The sequence below is a fragment of the Palaemon carinicauda genome, chromosome 9, assembly GCF_036898095.1.
Source record: "Palaemon carinicauda isolate YSFRI2023 chromosome 9, ASM3689809v2, whole genome shotgun sequence".
NCBI lineage: Eukaryota > Metazoa > Arthropoda > Malacostraca > Decapoda > Palaemonidae > Palaemon > Palaemon carinicauda.
In genome coordinates this window covers 149,822,238-149,840,892 of record NC_090733.1, presented here as the reverse complement: position 1 = coordinate 149,840,892, position 18,655 = coordinate 149,822,238, and the positions used below count along the sequence as shown (strand labels likewise).

General features: G+C 44.7%; 1 protein-coding gene across 2 annotated transcripts in view; it reads right to left on the bottom strand.

Moving 5' to 3' along the window:
* The window catches only part of LOC137647272 (heat shock protein Hsp-16.1/Hsp-16.11-like), a 57,610-nt gene extending 40,315 nt beyond the window's left edge, over window positions 1-17,295 (bottom strand). The window contains exon 1 of one of the 2 annotated variants that reach the window (XM_068380669.1): window positions 17,144-17,295. Coding sequence is in view for 1 of the 2 variants with exons in the window: in XM_068380668.1 (XP_068236769.1) it covers window positions 17,062-17,075 (14 nt within the window). In the remaining variant the exon portion in view is untranslated. Of the gene's footprint in view, window positions 1-17,061; window positions 17,091-17,143 lie in introns of those variants that run through there. The other variant, XM_068380668.1, reaches the window with a different exon arrangement.
* Window positions 17,296-18,655: the final 1,360 nt, after the last annotated feature.

Sequence of the window (18,655 nt, the reverse complement as noted above, 5' to 3'; positions counted from 1 at the left end):
CTGGTAGACTCTAAGAGTGGATGTCCTCCTTGCTCTAGCAATCGCCCTGGCTGCCTCCTTCGAAAAGCCTCTAGCTCTCGAGAGTCTTTCGATAGTCTGAAGGCAGTCAGACGAAGAGCGTGGAGGCTTGGGTGTACCTTCTTTACGTGTGGCTGACGTAGAAGGTCCACTCTTAGCGGAAGAGTTCTGGGAACGTCCACCAGCCATTGCAGTACCTCGGTGAACCATTCTCTCGCGGGCCAGAGGGGAGCAACCAACGTCAACCTTGTCCCTTCGTGAGAGGCGAACTTCTGCAGTACCTTGTTGACAATCTTGAACGGGGGGAATGCATAAAGGTCTAGATGGGACCAATCCAGTAGAAAAGCATCTATATGAACTGCTGCTGGGTCCGGGATTGGCGAGCAATAATTTGGGAGCCTCTTGGTCATTGAGGTTGCAAAGAGATCTATGGTAGGTTGGCCCCATGTGGCCCAAAGTCTCTTGCATACATTCTTGTGAAGGGTCCATTCTGTTGGGATGATTTGACCCTTCCGACTGAGGCGGTCCGCCATGACATTCATGTTGCCTTGAATGAACCTCGTTACTAGAGACAGGTTTAGATCTCTTGACCAGGTGAGGAGGTCCCTTGCGATCTCGTACAACTTCATAGAATGGGTCCCTCCTTGCTTGGAGATGTACGCCAAGGCCGTGGTGTTGTCGGAGTTCACCTCCACCACCTTGCCTAGAAGGAGGGACTTGAAACTTTTCAAGGCCAGATGAACTGCCAGTAGCTCCTTGCAGTTGATATGTAACGCTCTTTGCTCCGAGTTCCAGGTGCCCGAGCATTCCCGACCGTCTAATGTCGCACCCCAGCCCGTGTCCGATGCGTCCGAGAAGAGAACGTGGTTGGGGGTCTGAACAGTCAGGGGCAGACCCTCTCTGAGGTTGACGTTGTCCTTCCACCAGGTCAGTGATGACTTCATCTTCTCGGAAATAGGGATCGAGACCGCTTCTAGCGTCTTGTCCTTTCTCCAGTGAACAGCCAGGTGAAATTGAAGGGGACGGAGGTGCAGTCTCCCTAACGCAATGAACTGGTCCAGTGATGAAAGCGTCCCTATCAGACTCATCCACTGTCTGACTGAACATCGGTCCTTCATTAGCATGTTCTGGATGCATCCTTGGGCTTGACTTATTCTGGGGGCCGACGGAAAAGCCCGAAAAGCTTGACTGTGAATCTCCATCCCTAGGTACACTATAGTTTGGGATGGGACCAGTTGGGACTTTTCCTTATTGACCAGGAGACCCAATTCCTTGGTCAGATCTAGAGTCCACTTTAGATTCTCCAGACAGCGACGACTGGACGAAGCTCTTAAAAGCCAGTCGTCCAAATAGAGGGAGGCTCTGATGTCTGCTAAATGTAGGAATTTGGCAATATTCCTCATCAGTTACGTAAAGACAAGAGGCGCCGTGCTTAGGCCAAAGCACAGGGCTTGAAATTGGTAGACAACCTTCCCGTAAACGAACCTTAGAAAAGGTTGGGAATCTGGGTGGATGGGGACGTGAAAGTAAGCGTCCTTGAGGTCTAAAGAGACCATCCAGTCTTCCTTCCTGACCGCTGCTAGAACCGACTTTGTGACAAAGACATTCAGAGCACTGACGTCTAGCACCGGTCTCCACCCTCCTGTCTTCTTTACCACTAAGAAGAGACGGTTGTAGAAGCCCGGGGATTGATGGTCCCGGACTTTGACTACCGCTCCCTTTTCTAGTAAGAGAGACACCTCTTGCTTCAAAGCTAGTCTCTTGTCCTCCTCTCTGTACCTGGGAGAGAGGTCGATGGGAGTCGTTGCTAGAGGGGGCTTGCGCAAGAATGGGATCTTGTACCCTTCTCTGAGCAACTTCACAGATTGTGCATCTGCGCCCCTGTTCTCCCAGGACTGCCAGTAGTTCTTGAGTCTGGCTCCCACTGCTGTCTGAAGAAGGTGGCAGTCAGACTCTGCCTCTAAAGGACTTGGTACCTTTCTTCTTGCTCCCACGTTTCCCTTCGGCACGAGCACCTCCTCTGCTGGAGGCTCTGCCACGAAAGGGCGGAATAAATCTTGACGCTGGAGTATTCATCCTGGGTCTAGACACGGAAGGCAAAGGGGTGGCTTTGCGTGCAGATGACGCAACTAGGTCATGCGTGTCTTTTTGAATCAAGGAGGCAGCAATCTCCTTGATCAACTCCTCTGGGAAAAGGCACTTCGAGAGAGGAGCAAACATAAGTTCCGACCTCTGACATTGTGTTACTCCAGCTGACAAGAAGGAGCAAAGGTTTTCTCGTTTCTTGAGGACCCCGGAAACGAACGAAGCCGCAAGCTCACTGGAACCGTCCCGTATGGCCTTGTCCATGCAGGACATAATGAGCATGGAAGTTTCCTTGTCAGAAGGGGAGGTCTTCCTGCTCAACGCTCCCAAACACCAATCCAAAAAGTTAAACACTTCGAACGCTCTGAACACTCCTTTCATCAGATGATCTAAATCTGAAGGAGTCCAACAAATCTTGGAGCGTCTCATGGCCAGCCTGCGGGGAGAGTCTACTAGACTTGAGAAGTCGCCCTGGGCAGAGGCAGGAACTCCCAAGCCGAGAACTTCTCCCGTGGCATACCAGACGCTCGATCTGGAAGCGAGTTTCGCAGGGGGAAACAAGAATGCTGTCTTCCCCAGGTGCTTTTTGGACTGCATCCAATCTCCCAACACCCTTAAAGCTCTCTTGGACGAGCGGGCGAGGACGAGCTTCGTAAAGGCAGGCACGGATGACTGCGTGCCTAAAGCGAACTCAGATGGAGGTGAGCGTGGGGCCGCAGAAACAAACTGATCGGGATACATATCCTTGAACAGTGCAAGTACTTTCCTAAAGTCCAAGGAGGGAGGCGTGGTCTTGGGTTCGTCGATGTCCGTGTGCGGGTCGTCAAGGTGTGCAGCGTCGTCATCATCAGAGAGTCCATCGTCTGAATGCTGAGGAGGAAGCGGCAAAGGAGTAGGCATTGGCTGGTCAGCTGAGTCCGGCAGCACGGGTGCATACGTGACTGCACTGGACGCAACGTCATGGAACTGTTGGTCAGTCTGTGAGCTGGCAACAACCATAGCTGCGCGGGGGCATAAAGCGTCTACTCCCGACTGTCTAGTCTGCTGTGGGCGAGTAGGGGTAACCACAGTGGGTTGCGGAGGTTGACGCACCGCGTCAAAACAAAACAACTTAGGTTGTTGTTGTTGTAACTCGCGAACGTCAACGGAGGGTTCCGTGCGTCGGCGAACGTCAACATGCGGCTGGCAGGGTACAGTGCGCATGGGTGGCGGGACTCTCACACCTGGAGTGCGGGAGAAGGTAGCCTCAGCGTCAACTGGACGCACAACCGTGGTTGGTTGTAGGCTAACGGGTGCAGCGTCAACCTTCTCCGCACGAAAGTCCTGCATTAAAGATGACAACTGTGACTGCATGGTCTGCAGCAAAGCCCAATTAGGGTCTACAGTAGCAGGTGCGGCAACAGACGGTGTTACTGCCTGTTGCGGTACCGCTTTGCCTCTCTTAGGAGGTGTGCAGTCATCGGAAGACTGCAGCGAGTCCGAACTGACCCAGTGGCTACAACTGGGCCGTTGGACTTGCGCGGAAGGGACCTTGCGTTTGAGAGGTCGTGAGACCTTGGTCCATTGTTTCTTCCGAGAAACATCTTCCGCAGACGAGGAATAAATGGGCTCTCTCGTCTTCTTGTGGGTGGGGCGATCTTGGCAAGATACGTCCGAAACCACGGAGGGAACGTCTGTCCGCTGATTAAAGCCTGTCGAACCCTTTGGTCGTAAGACATTGCTTCTCCCCTGGACTTGGGAGCTTGCAAGAGGTCCCGGACTGGGAGGACGACAGGCACGAACAGACGCACCCTCAAGCGCAACACTAACACTTTCCACAACACTTCCACTCACTTTGTCACTACCCACTGCACTCTTACCCTTCAACTCCTTGACGTCTGCCATGAGTTGATTACGGTCACTCGCCAATGACTCGACTCTCTCACCCAGAGCCTGGATGGCACGCATCATATCCGCCATCGAAGGTTGTTGAGTGCTAGAAGGGGGATCAGGAGCAACCACTACAGGGGAAGGAATAGGTTGTGGGGCATGGGGAGAGGAAAAATCAACGGAGCGAGATGAACTTCTCCTGACTCTATCTCTCTCTAGCCTACGTGAATATTTCAGGAATTCGAGAAAATCGAATTCCGAAAGCCCAACGCATTCCTCACATCGATCTTCCAATTGACAGGTTTTACCCCGACAATTGGAACAAATGGTGTGCGGATCGATAGAGGCCTTCGGAAGACGCCTTAAACAGTCCCTAGCACTACACTTTCTGTATTTAGGGACTTGAGAAGGGTCAGACATCTTGAATTAGTCAAAGGGGAATTCAAAATCTATCCAAGTCGTCAACAAATAATCCAAAATTCAATCAAAGAATGCAAGGAAGTATTGAAGATAACCTCTGCAAAGCGAAAGCTAATAACTAGAAATGAGTACTTCACCAAAATCTGTGAAAATCAATCCAGTAAGCAACAGCGTATTTAGTAGGTCTTGCCGGTGGCACGACAGAGAGAAAATTGGTTCGGTGTTTACATGGAGTACTTGAGTACCTGCTCGACAGATGGCGCTGTTGATGTACACCCCCACCTGTATAGCGATCGCTGGCGTATTTTGTCCTTAGGTTTTTCTGTCGGGCAGCAGAGCTGACAGCTTATATGATCACCGGCTAAGTTTAATATTGAAAAATAAAATATTTTAAGAAGAGTAACAACATTAAAATATATATATATCTCCTATATAACCATGAAAACTTAAACAAAACAATAGGAAGAGAAATAAGATAAAATAGTGTTGCCTGAGTGTACCCTCAAGCAAGAGAACTTTAACCCAAGACAGTGGAAGACCATGATACAGAGGCTCTAGCACTACCCAGGACTAGAGAACAGTGGTTTGATTTTGGAGTGTCCTTCTCCTAGAGGAGCTGCTTACCATAGCTAAAGTCTCTTCTACCCTTACCAAGAAGAAAGTGGCCGCTGAACTATTACACCACACTAATCCCTTGGGTGATTAAGAATTGTTTGGTAATCTCATTGTTGTCAGGTGTATGAGGACAGAAAACAATATGTAAAGAATAGGCCAGACTATTCGGTGTGTATGTGTGATACGATATTAAAAATCGTTACAGGTTCTTTTAATAATTAAAATGCTATTTTGATAATAAAATAAATTTTTGAATATACTTACCCGGTGATTATAATAGCTGCAACTCTGTTGCTCGACAGAAAAACTCTACGTAAAAATTCGCCAGCGATCGCTACACAGGTAGGGGGTGTACTCAACAGCGCCATCTGTCGTTCAGATACCCATTACTCATTGTAAACAAAGAACTCAATTTTCTCCTCGGTTCACTGTGTCTCTATTGGGGAGGAAGGGAGGGTCCTTTAATTTATAATCACCGGGTAAGTATATTCAAAAATTTATTTTATTATCAAAATAACATTTTTCAATATTTAACTTAGCCGGTGATTATAATAGCTGATTCACACCCAGGGGGGTGGGTAGAGACCAGCAAAATATGTTTACATCATATGAGCTAAGAATTTTTATTTCATTTTAGAAGTTATCAAAATAACTAAACAAAATAAATAGGTACCTGGTAAGGAAGTCGACTTGAACAATTACTCTGCATTTTTAAGTACGTCTTCCTTACGGAGCCTCGCGATCCTCTTAGGATGCTGAGTGACCCCTAGGAGCTGAAGTATCAAGGGTTGCAACCCATACAACAGGACCTCATCAAAACCTCTAATCTAGGCGCTTCTCAAGAAATGACTTTGACCACCCGCCAAATCAACTAGGATGCGAAAGGCTTCTTAGCCTTCCGGACAACCCAAAAACAACAATAAAAACATTTCAAGAGAAAGATTAAAAAGGTTATGGAATTAGGGAATTGTAGTGGTTGAGCCCTCACCCACTACTGCACTCGTTGCTACGAATGGTCCCAGAGTGTAGCAGTTCTCGTAAAGAGACTGGATATCTTTAAGATAAAAAGACGCGAACACTGACTTGCTTTTCCAATAGGTTGCGTCGATTATACTTCGCAGAGATCTATTTTGTTTAAAGGCCACGGAAGTTGCGACAGCTCTAACTTCGTGTGTCCTTACCTTCAGCAAAGCTTGGTCTTCCTCATTCAGATGGGAATGAGCTTCTCGTATTAACAGTCTGATAAACTAGGATAAAGCATTCTTTGACATAGGCAAAGATGGTTTCTTAACTGAACACCATAAAGCTTCAGACGGGCCTTGTAAAGGTTTAGTTCGTTTTAAATAGAACTTAAGAGCTCTTACAGGGCATAAGACTCTTTCTAGTTCATTTCCAACCATACGATAAGCTTGGAATATCGAACGATTTTGGCCAAGGTCGAGAAGGCAGCTCGTTTTTGGCTAGAAAACCAAGTTGTAGAGAACATGTAGCCGTTTCAGATGAGAATCCGATGTTCTTGCTGAAGGCATGAATCTCACTGACTCTTTTAGCTGTGGCTAAGCATACCAGGAAAAGAGTCTTTAAGGTGAGATCTTTCAGGGAGGCTGATTGTAGCGGCTCGAACCTATCTGACATAAGGAATCTTAGTACCACGTCTAAATTCCAACCAGGTGTAACCAAACGACGCTCCTTCGTGGTCTCAAAAGACTTAAGGAGGTCCTGTAGATCTTTATTGTTGGAAAGATCTAAGCCTCTATGACGGAAGACTGATGCCAACATGCTTCTGTAACCCTTGATAGTGGGAGCTGAAAGAGATCGTTCTTTCCTCAGATATAAGAGGAAGTCAGCTATTTGAGTTACAGAGGTACTGGTCGAGGATACGGATACTGACTTGCACCAGTTTCGGAAGATTTCCCACTTCGATTGGTAGACTCTAAGGGTGGATGTTCTCCTTGCTCTAGCAATCGCTCTGGCTGCCTCCTTCGAAAAGCCTCTAGCCCTCGAGAGTCTTTCGATAGTCTGAAGGCAGTCAGACGAAGAGCGTGGAGGCCTTGGTGTACCTTCTTTACGTGTGGCTGACGTAGAAGGTCCACCCTTAGGGGAAGTGTTCTGGGAACGTCTACTAGCCATCGAAGTACTGTACCTCGGTGAACCATTCTCTCGCGGGCCAGAGGGGAGCAACTAGCGTCAACCTTGTCCCTTCGTGAGAGGCGAACTTCTGCAGTATCTTGTTGACAATCTTGAACGGAGGGAATGCATATAGATCTAGATGTGACCAATCTAGAAGAAAGGCATCTATATGAACTGCTGCTGGGTCCGGGATTGGAGAGCAAAATATTGGGAGCCTCTTGGTCATCGAGGTTGCAAAGAGATCTATGGTTGGTTGGCCCCAGGTGGCCCAAAGTCTCTTGCATACATCCTTGTGGAGGGTCCATTCTGTTGGAATTATTTGTCCCTTCCGACTGAGACAATCTGCCATGACATTCAAGTTGCCTTGGATGAACCTCGTTACTAGTGATATGTTTAGACCTTTTGACCAGGTGAGGAGGTCCCTTGCGATCTCGTACAACGTCAGAGAGTAGGTCCCTCCTTGCTTGGAGATGTACGCCAAAGCCGTGGTGTTGTCCGAGTTCACCTCCACCACTTTGCCTTGAAGGAGAGACCTGAAGCTTTTCCAGGCCAGACGTACTGCCAGTAGCTCCTTGCAGTTGAAATGCATTGTCCTTTGACTCGAGTTCCATATCCCCGAGCATTCCCGACCGTCTAATGTCGCACCCCAGCCTACGTCCGATGCGTCCGAGAAGAGAACGTGGTTGGGAGTCTGAACAGCCAGGGGAAGACCCTCTCTTAGGTTGATATTGTCCTTTCACCAAGTCAGACAAGACTTTATCTTTTCGGAAACCGGGATCGAGACCGCTTCTAGCGTCTTGTCCTTTTTCCAGTGAAAAGCTAGATGGTATTGAAGAGGACGGAGGTGTAGTCTTCCTAGTGACACAAATTGATCCACGGATGACAGTGTCCCTACCAGACTCATCCACAGCCTGACTGAGCAGCGTTCCTTCTTCAGCATCTTCTGGATGGATAGCAGGGCTGGGGGCTGATCGTCTTGTTGTTCAGCAACGTCCTCATCAGAGGGTTCCTCATCCGAAACTGATGAGGAAATGGCAACGGAGTGGGCAACGTCTGGCTCGCTGAATCCGGTCGCACTGGTGGATGCGTGACGGAGCCGGACGCAATATCATGGAACTGCTGCACAGTCTGTGAACTGTCAACAACCATGAGTGCGCGAGGAAGCACAGCGTCAACCCGAGACTGTCTAGACCGTCTGGGTTGTGCAGTCAACACCCTACCGGGTTGCTGAGGTTGACGCACTGCGTCAAAACAAGTCACCTCTGCTGGTTGTTGAACGTCCTGAACGTCAAAAACCACCTCCGAGCGTCGCTTAATGTCAACGTGCGGCTGGCAACCCACACTGGGTCGCATCGGTGGAGTAACCACCTCAACTGGCAGACGCGAGTAGGTTACCTCAGCGTCAACAGGGCGCACAACCGACCGGTTGAAAGGTTGTTGGCCAGAAGGTTCTTCTCCGCATTTAAGTCCTCTATCAAGGACGCAAGCTTGGACTGCATGTCTTGCAGCAAAGCCCATTTAGGGTCTACGGGAGCAGGTGTGGCAACAGACGGGGTTAGCGACTGAGGCGGAACCGTTTACCATCCCTGAAAGCCTTGTTATGCGTGACATTATAGTACAGCAAAACTTCAAAGGCTCGACAACAGCTGTGAAGTTGACCTGTAAACAACTTGGAGCGTCTCCTGGCTAGGCGCCAGGGAGAGTCTACCAGAATTGAGAAGTCTATCTGGGCAGAGGCATGAACTCCCAAGCCGAGAACTTCTCTCGTGTCATATCAGACTCTCGCTCTATAAACCAGTTTAAAAGAAGGGAAAACAAAGTCTGTATCCCCCAAACTCCTCCTGGTGAAAACCAGTCGCCTAGCCAACGTAACGCTCTCTAGGAAAGCGAGAGAGCACTAGCTTAAAAACAACAGCTTCGAAGTAGCTAGGCCTAGTGTAAGCTCTGACGTTTAGGCGAACGAGGAGCAGCAGTTACAAAAAGATCCGGACGAAGATCCTTAAAAAAAATCATCATGATTTAATTAAAGTCCATAGGAGGCTAAGCAGCTTTAGGCTCCTCTCCATCTGACAGATTCCTCAAGGGAATATCAGTAGGAGGGAGAACAGCAACTTCCTCATCTACAGGAACCTTGTCCGATAAAAGCTGAGTCTCTTACTGGTGCATTAGTAGCGGACCAGAACGCAACGTCATGTAACTGCTTGACAGTCTGTGAACTGTCAACAACTGAACTGTCAACCACAACAGGTGCGTGAGGACGCACAGCGTCCACTCGAGACTGCTTTGACTGCCTAGACTGAGCAGTCAAAACAACTCTAGAATGCGGAGGTTGACGCACAGCGTCAAAACAAGTCAACTCCGATTGTTAGTGAACGTCTTGAACGTCAACAGGAGCATCAGCCAGTGGCCTAACGTCCAAATGCGGCTGAAAAACCACACGAGACCGCATCGAGTGTGGTTCTAAACAACCTGACTGACGTGACTAAGCTACGCCAACGTCAACAGTAAGCACAAAGGAACGTTAGGTTGGCTGAAAGCCAGGATATCGATGAGATAAACGGCTAGACTCAACGGACTAATCGGCAGAATAGTCTTCCATAAGGGAGGCAAGCATATACTGCATGTTTTGCCATACAACCCCTTAAGGATCAACGGAAATGGTTGTGGTAATAGACGAGGGTAACGTCTGTAACCGCAACACTTTGCCTACAAAAAAAGACTCTCGGAGTCTGTGTTACGCTTTTGTTAGGCGGCGAGCAGTTATCCGATGACTGCATAGGGTCAGAGCTGTCCTAATGGCTGTAACCAGGACGCTGGACCTGTCCTGAAAGGACTGACTTTCGCTTAAGGGCTCCAAAACCTTGTGACAGGTTTCTTATGCGAAAAGCCTACGGATGGCGAGGAGAAACAACGTCTCTCTCGTCTTATGGTAGGGGAGATCTTGGTAAGATACACCCGATACCATAGAGGGAAAACGTCTGTTCGTTGGTCAAGGCCTCTCGAACCCATAAGTCGTTTGACATTACTTCAACCCTGGGCTTGGGAGCTTGTAAGAGGTCCCGGACTAGGTGAACAACAGGCACGAACAGACGAACCCTCGGACGCAACACTGTAACACTTTGCGCCTCGGACGCAACACTGTAACACTTTGCGCATATCACTTTATCACTTCGATTTTCTGTTTTGCACTTATTTCTACCTGAAACATGCAATTCTACCCTTCATTAAAAGGTAGTAATTGCGAAATTAGTCGTATAATGCAAGCTCATAATACCAGAAAAAAACAGAAAACATATTTTAAGATAAAAAGAAAAATCAGTGGCTGGGAAAGAGACTAAACACTAGTTCATATAACTACGTTTTCAATCTCTCACCGCACATAGCCTGGGGACGAGAATAAAAACCTAAAAACGTTTTATCCTTCCTCCCCGTACAGTGACTAGGGACGTGAGTAACACGAGAACAACGTTACCCGCTTGAACGGAATGTTGTCTCTCCTCTCTCTCCCTCCGTTTCTATCTCTCTCTCTCTTTCTCTCTTGATTTCGCACCTAAGAGAAGAGCCCAATTATATATCATCAAAAAAACATGTTATTTGACTAAAGGAAAAAACTGAAAGGTTTTTCAAATAAAAAGTTCCTTTAAATTAGAATTTAAAACATTTAAGCTAAGAAAGAATGAACAAAACGTCAGAATCGATTTACTCTTACTGCAAAGTGAAACCGTGATACACTCTCTCTCTATCGTAACGATAGAGCGCATGTTGAACGTCCTGAACGTCAACAACTGCGTAGCATAAAAAACTAAATGTTAGTTCATCTTTGAAAACAGTACGAAGACTATCAAAGAAATTCTTTTATAAAAAATTACATTTAAAAAGTTTTAAATCCTTAGCTCTTTAAAAGCTAAAGACGATATAAAGGGCTCAACGTTGATTAACTTCGGTTTCCAAGTTAGGACCGCCTACTCTCAGGAAAGTTCTATATAAACAAAGCATTAAAATTTATTTTTATATGTTTATAAAAAATGGAAAGTTAATCGAAGAGGCCTAATAAAGGCGGAGAGATATCATATATATAGGAAAATCTATAACGTGATAAGATAATTACTAAAAGCCTAAACACACTTCCGTCTAAGGGAAGGGTCGGCCATTTAAAAGTGAAAGAAAGTCCATACTCTCTTTGTCACCATAATTAAATCTATCCAAAACGAGTTCAAGTTTTAAGATGAAGATAAAACACCTGCATAGCGAAAGCTCAAAACTAGAATAGTGTACTTCACCAAATAGTTGTGAAAACCAATCCAGTTAGCAACAGCAAATTAGTAGGTCTTGCCGGTAGCCCGACAGAGAGAAAATTGAGTTCTTTGTTTACAATGAGTAATGGGTATCTGAACGACAGATGGCGCTGTTGAGTACACCCCCTACCTGTGTAGCGATCGCTGGCGAATTTTTAAGTAGAGTTTTTCTGTCGAGCAACAGAGTTGCAGCTATTATAATCACCGGCTAAGTTAAATATTGAAAAATAAATGTTCCCAACAACAATCATTGAAATATAGGAAATGAACATAAAAAGAAACACGAAAAAATACAACAAGTTCACTCGCAAACTCACCTAAAGAAAATCAATGTTACTAATTTGTTTACTTTAATTAACAAATCAAATCAATCAAAACATCAATAGAAAAGGGGAAGTCAGTAAAGTAGAAATACTTAAGGAATAGTTTTTTGCAGCTCCTGAGACTATACTGGTACGTTGACTTCAGGCTTGAGAACGTTGCAGAAGGGCGGCCGAATTTCAGATGAAACTGGCCCAATGACCGAGATTCGAAGACGTCACAGAAAGGGTGGCATCAAAACGGGATACCAAAGTATTCTCCAAGAATTCGATGATAGTGTTGAACTAAGGCAGGCTGTAGACAGTGTTGGCTACTTCTCGTCACAAGCAGGGAGGGCTGGCTGCTTCAACTTGTCTCTTCTTCTCAACCATAAGAGGATTTTGGAGATAGGCTGAAGGGAAGGTTGGAAACTAAATCTGTCAAGCTTCTGGTCTTCTCTGCTGCTTCTATCATCAGGACCTGGCTCTTATCTGCTTCAAACATAATTCCTCTCTTGTCTTATGTCCTGTCCTATCTCTCTTGGACAATCTCTTCTTGAAGTTTATATACCCTTGTATGAGCAGAGTTAATTACAGTGGGCAGTGATCATTTCCATAGAAGGCGTTTTTATAACAATTCTGCGTCTCTATTGGCTTCCTCAAAAATGTCCACTTCAATCATGCCATGGAAGCTCCTAGAAGATATTTCTGATGCAATATGGACCACTTGTGAAGTAACAAAAGGGCAGCATGTGTCCTTCCATGATAACAGACTGTATTTCATAAACAAGGATTTCCCTCAGGCTCGGTTTCTAAAAATATGCTGACTCCACTAATTAAGACAATGACACCTTGGTCAAAACAGGACAGTCCCCTTATCGCGGCAGGTGCTCTTCGTCCTTTGACCAAACAATACGGTAGTCGAATCTCACTGCTCACACTTTGGGAATAGATATTTTTGTCTTTTATAACATATCCTTTTAAAAGTAGTGTATCTACCCATGACAGAGTGTGTGTGTGTGTGTAGGCAAAGGGAACTTGAATTGTAATTCAACCAGAGAAGGATCCAATGTAGTACTGTCTGGCCAGGCAAAAGACCCCATAACTCTCTAGAGGAAGCATCTTAACGGGTGGCTGGTACCTTGGCCAACCTACTACCTAAGGAATTGGTGGTTAGAGGCGATGATGGATTCACAGAGGAAACCCCTAACCTTGGACCCCTGACTGGAGTCAGTTTGACCCTTGATGATGGAAGTTTGTCAGGTGTTCCCTTCTTCCTCTTCAGGGGCGAACCAGTCGTGGTCCATTGTCCTGGGTCGGTCAAAACAGAGGAAGTCCCCAGAAAAACCCCAGGGGGTTCCACTCGTTGCTAAGAGAGCATTAGAGCAAAGGCCTGGGTCACAACCCTGACCAAGGCGCTGAACCACGGCTGCTTGCTCATGGATGCACTATTCGATAAATCTCCTAAATGGATAGAGGTCAAAAGGTCTTTCCAAGAAATCTTCAAACCCGACGATGAAGATTTAGGCACCGGAGAGGATGAGAACTCACCTTTGTGGTCGTATGCTGAGCGAGTGAGGGCCGCTGACATGGAGAACAACGATAAAACTCCTGATGCGAACACGTTGGCAATCGCTGACGTGAAGCCTGGTGATAACTGCCAATCAGGAGAATATCTACATGTCGACGAACGATGGCGCGAAGTCGTGGGGTCGATCGCTACTACAGAACGAGAGGACGGGCGGTAGATAGACAATTCACGAGGAGGCGATTCCCGCGTTGCTAGATGTAATGGAGAACGATGGACCAACGCTCTGCGTTGAGGTGATTCACAATCCAATGGGCGTTTGCATTCAGAAGGAGAACGATGCTTTGGTCTGGGAACGCTCCGGGCAACAGCCAACAATTGGCTTGCCGAGCCATGAGTGGGCGACGTACGAGAGAGTGGTGGTTTAGGCGGAGCGTGCAAACGCTGTGGAGAACGCCTTCGCTGATGAACAGGCGATTTCCAAGCTGATGGTCGACCAGGCAATTCTCAAGCTGCAGGCATTTCACGCGTAGCAGGCGATTTACGAGACGTCGGATGAGTAGGTGGTTCACGAGTCATCGTTTGTTTATGATGGTAAGGCAATTTACGAGCAAGCGGACGAGTAGGCGATTCACGCACTAAAGGTCACTGGTGTACCTGACAAGCAGGTGAGCGTCAAGCATAAGCCTAATGTGACAGAGAACGCAAACGATAAACGGCTGCTGGAAGCTCCGGCTAAGAAACGTGACCCTCGAGAGGAGACATGTACTCTGGAGGAGATCGAGAACAATCCCTTGCAGGCGACGAATGAACAGATGTTCGTTGAGGAGAGGTTGAAGGAGGCGGCGAGGGCCAGGAACCTGAGGAGACAGGCTGGGAAGGTTCCTCCGAAGAGGAAGACTGCGGAGTCAAGGAAGTGAAGAGACTTTGTTCGCCGAGAGACCCTAAGCACCCTGGAGGCACAGAGGAGGACGGATATGGCGAGGTTTTCTGCCACTAAAAGGACGTTGAACGACGAGTGTAGGATCAGCAAACTGACTGTCAGCAGGTCTCCAAAGAAGTCTCTCTATGAGAGCCCCTTCACTGGAAAGGGGAACATTCACAGGAGACAAGCCTCAGACTTTGCACACACCTCCCCCCCGACTGATGTTCGTCAGGGGAATGAGCAGAGACCTAGGCAGCAGGAGATCAAGCAGAAGACGCAGCCACCGGAACCACAGGCAGGGCAGCAGACGAGCCATCCAACACTACCACATCGACTATGGACAAGGGATCGACGTCTGACTGACGCACGCCGAAAATACGCACCCTAGTACAAGAACCGCTGCAACGTCTCCTTGGGAGGAGAACCAGGAAAACCCAACAAAGGCCACATTTGCAATAAAGGAGAAAGAGATAAGGCCTTGCCTGGGGGCAGAGCCGAGGGCCCTTCACTAGGGGGGGGGCAGCACCGTCTCTCTAGAACTGAGGTTGACCAGGCGTTAAATGGCCCATGATGCGACTCGTTGGGCCCCCAGAGGAAGCCATACAAGTCTTCAGAGGAAGGTCGGGAGGCAGAGAATGAAGCCTTGGGTTTCTTCTGATTCGAAGTAGCTTTCGAAGGAGAAGCTACACTTATTCTTCTGCCTGCGCTGCCCAAACCTTTCCCACAGGGAGGCTGACTACTCGACATTCATCACACTTGATGATTTCGTCACAGCGTTAACCTCATCAGACAGCGCAAAGGCAACAGGATTTGTATGCATGGCGGACAAGAACTTCCCGCATGTGCAAGCCTCCGATCCAGGAAAGGTATGTATGGTGCGGAAGAAACACACACACTGAAAACGAAAAAGCAAAAATAGATTATAGCCAGTCCAAAATGGAGAAGAGGAAGAGTGGTAACAACCATTCTCCATCTGAACCAAAAGCAAAGTCAAGCTCAGTAACAGGTATTTGAATGAGGGGTGTAGCTAGCGACACTCCTTGCTCCCCACTAACTAGCGGGATGGGTAGTTAATCCTCGCTAAATTCTTATAGCTCATCCTTTCGGCTTTGCCGAAAATAAAACCCCTAATAAATTACGTTGGTTTGTATTCCAGTTACGGAACAACTTTTTGCTTGTGAAGAAATAAATTCCTTCCGGTTGTTCTCTCTTTTTAAGGAACTGGTACAGTTTCTTTGATGATTTAATTCTAGCAAACATGTGTCCTATTGCAAGAAATGCATATTGCACATTTGTCATTTCAACAATGTCTTATTTTATCCCTCCTAGGGGGAAAACAAATTGATATACACACCTTGGATCCAAGTAGACAGTTTCTCATTCCCAACAAATTTATGAACCATTATAGCAATGAAAAAAATCATATCTTTGGCTAACCTACATATGATAGCATAACTAGCTAAAAAATAAAACTTACATCCTAATCTGAACAATTAATATTGTTGCACAAAGTTCACCCAAAATATTAAAAATTATTAAAATCAAGCAGTTATTTCCTAAGCATACAGACAAGAGCTGTCACTAAATCAGGAAGACCTGTTAACTTATAGTGTACTACCAAGGCAAGCCTTGTAAGCATAAGGGAGGAAAAGTAAAATCTAACCTTTATTGTACACATCCTATCTTTATTATTATTATGGAGGGGTAAGGTTTAATAAGGTTCCTAAAAGTAAGAATATGTGATACTAGGTTAGCTTTGCAGCAAAATGTGGGATTTGACATACTAGTAATGGCACACAAAAACTATACCAAAGATGTAAGATTGGAAGGAATGCATACCACAAGGACTACCTGTTTAACGACCAATAGACATATGCCTGCTTTCCCTAGGTCCAAATGTAGGTGAAGATCATAAGAAGGGTGATCACACAGGGTTGTTTACCCATAAACCATATAGTTCGTTGGGACAGGAGTCAACTTTCTTATTAGTTGTCAAATTTTTTTTGGTCTAAAATAAAATATAAATCTAGTTTTATTATTGACAAAATATGGTATTATTGTACTATTAGAGGGCAATGTAACCTAGAGAAAAACCTACTTGAGTCTTAGGGCAAACTAAGACTTTGGAATTCAAAATGAGATGCAGTTGGACTATGCAGCGAAATGGTAAGTAGGTAAGATAAGGATCATAGGTTAGGCAAGATAGGAAGCTTATGTTAGGTGCTGTTCGCTTGTTTGTTTCCTTTTAAAAAAAAAAAAATTTCAGACGTCACTTTTGAACTTTTACGACCCCCTTTACCAACTACTAAGGGGGTGTATGTATGATAGCGGCAACCTGTATGAATGATGACGGACAACTAAAAATATGGCAGTATGGGGGGGAGGATGCCCCCGTTAGGTACGTAGGTAAGGACACGGCTTAAAGGATAGATTAGGGGGAGGAGTTTACGTTAGTTTATGGTCATTTCAAGGCTCCCTACAGAGAAACACCACATAAATATGTTTATAAAAGTAGAGGGAGCAATGGGTTGAATACCCATCCCTTGGGAGGACACACCTCCTTAAAAAAGACAAGGTTTACTAATTACGGAGCACAAGTTAAGATATACCAGGTATACTACTAATGTGTCAAGTTAAGATATACCAGGTATACAGTACTACTAATGTGTACCCAAGGTTCCAAAGGTTACGTATGCTCGTCAATACCGTGCGTAACTATAACAAAACCCTATCTTGTTTCTGTATGGTCACTGGTGACATTTAAACCCCCCCCCAAAAAAAAAATTGTCAGATATACATGTAGGCAAGCATAGGCCTACGCAGCTCTTAAATAGATTACATGGCCTAATATCATATAATAAACCAAATGTCACTTACTGGCAAAGCCACATATCAAAACTTAGAATTTTGATGAAGACTTGTCATATGACAACAATAATCTGATATAAAGATTCCTTACCAGAACTTAGAATAAAAAAATGACCGATGAACTAAGCTTCGACGGTGTTTATTCGATAACGTTACCGAGTGACGGTCTGCCAAGATCAGCTGTTAGTTCGGAATTACGACCTCAACTTCGGCTTCCAACGTTTATATATCACATCTCTACCAAAGGAAATTATGTAGTTTAACAGGATTACTTTTAAATTCATATTATATGAAATTAAAATAACGAATTATTACATGTTTTGTTTATTGGAAACTTGAAATACTGTCATTAGCAGAATAATTTTTAGTCCAAAGGCAGACATAAATCACCATCGTCATTATGGAATATTCGAGATTTAAACATATTGCTTTTACATTATATCGGATACATTATATGCAATGAAGATAATATTTTTTGGTATATCAACTCATATTTTATTCGAGATTTTTATTTCTCCACAGAAGAAAATGGAGAAACAACAATCACATTATAGAAAACGCTGAGTAAACTGATGCAATACCAGTTCATGTCTGATGAAATTTTCCAGAAAAGTCCATATTTCTATAACATTAGATTGTAAAATCATAACATAAATATAACCTTTATATTAGTATATACTATCAGTTTTTTAATATCCCAGTAATTTACATCTCTATAATATGAAATTATCTCAGCAATCATCTAAATAACTTTTTCTATATCTGAAGAGCATTCAGTGCTTATATATATATATATATATATTTATATATATATATATATATATATATATAATATATATATATATATATATATAGTTCACTGCAGGACAAGGCCTCAGACATGTCGATTCATGTCTGGGTTTTGGCCAGTTTCATCATTACGTTTGGTTGGCCATTGATGATTATAAGACTTCAAGTCTTGCAATATGTAACGTTTGTATTGATAAGTTAATGACATTTGTACAATAAACTTCATTGTCTATTTTAAAACTTTTATTAACTGATTTAATTTGTATTGGGTTGATTTATAATTTTGTAAAATACTGTGAGTTCATATCTGCATTTTGGTATAGGGATAATTACGAAAATGATATAAATAGATGAAATGTAATTGTATTTTCATGATATAAGATAAAAAGAAATAAAAAAAAAAGTAAAGGTGACTCTGACTAGGCCTACAGATAAGCCTACACATTTTTTTCACCACGTTTAGGTAACTGTATTCAGAAAGGTATGTATATATATATATATATATATATTGTGTGTGTGTGTGTGTGTGTGTGTGTGTATAAATATATATATATATATATATATATGAGTGTGTGTGTGTGTGTGTACTAAATTCAGACCGATTACATAAATGGGATATTTATATGAGTGCTGATATAATTTACTTTTATAATAATTACAAGCAATTTACTGGGATATTTATAAAAATGACTGGAGGATGATGCATTAATTCGTATATCCTAATGAAAAGAGAAGCAAACTGAATACAGTATCCGTATTCTTTGATTCACTAACAATTTGGGTTTTAATGTAATGTTGAGGAATGTTTACTCAA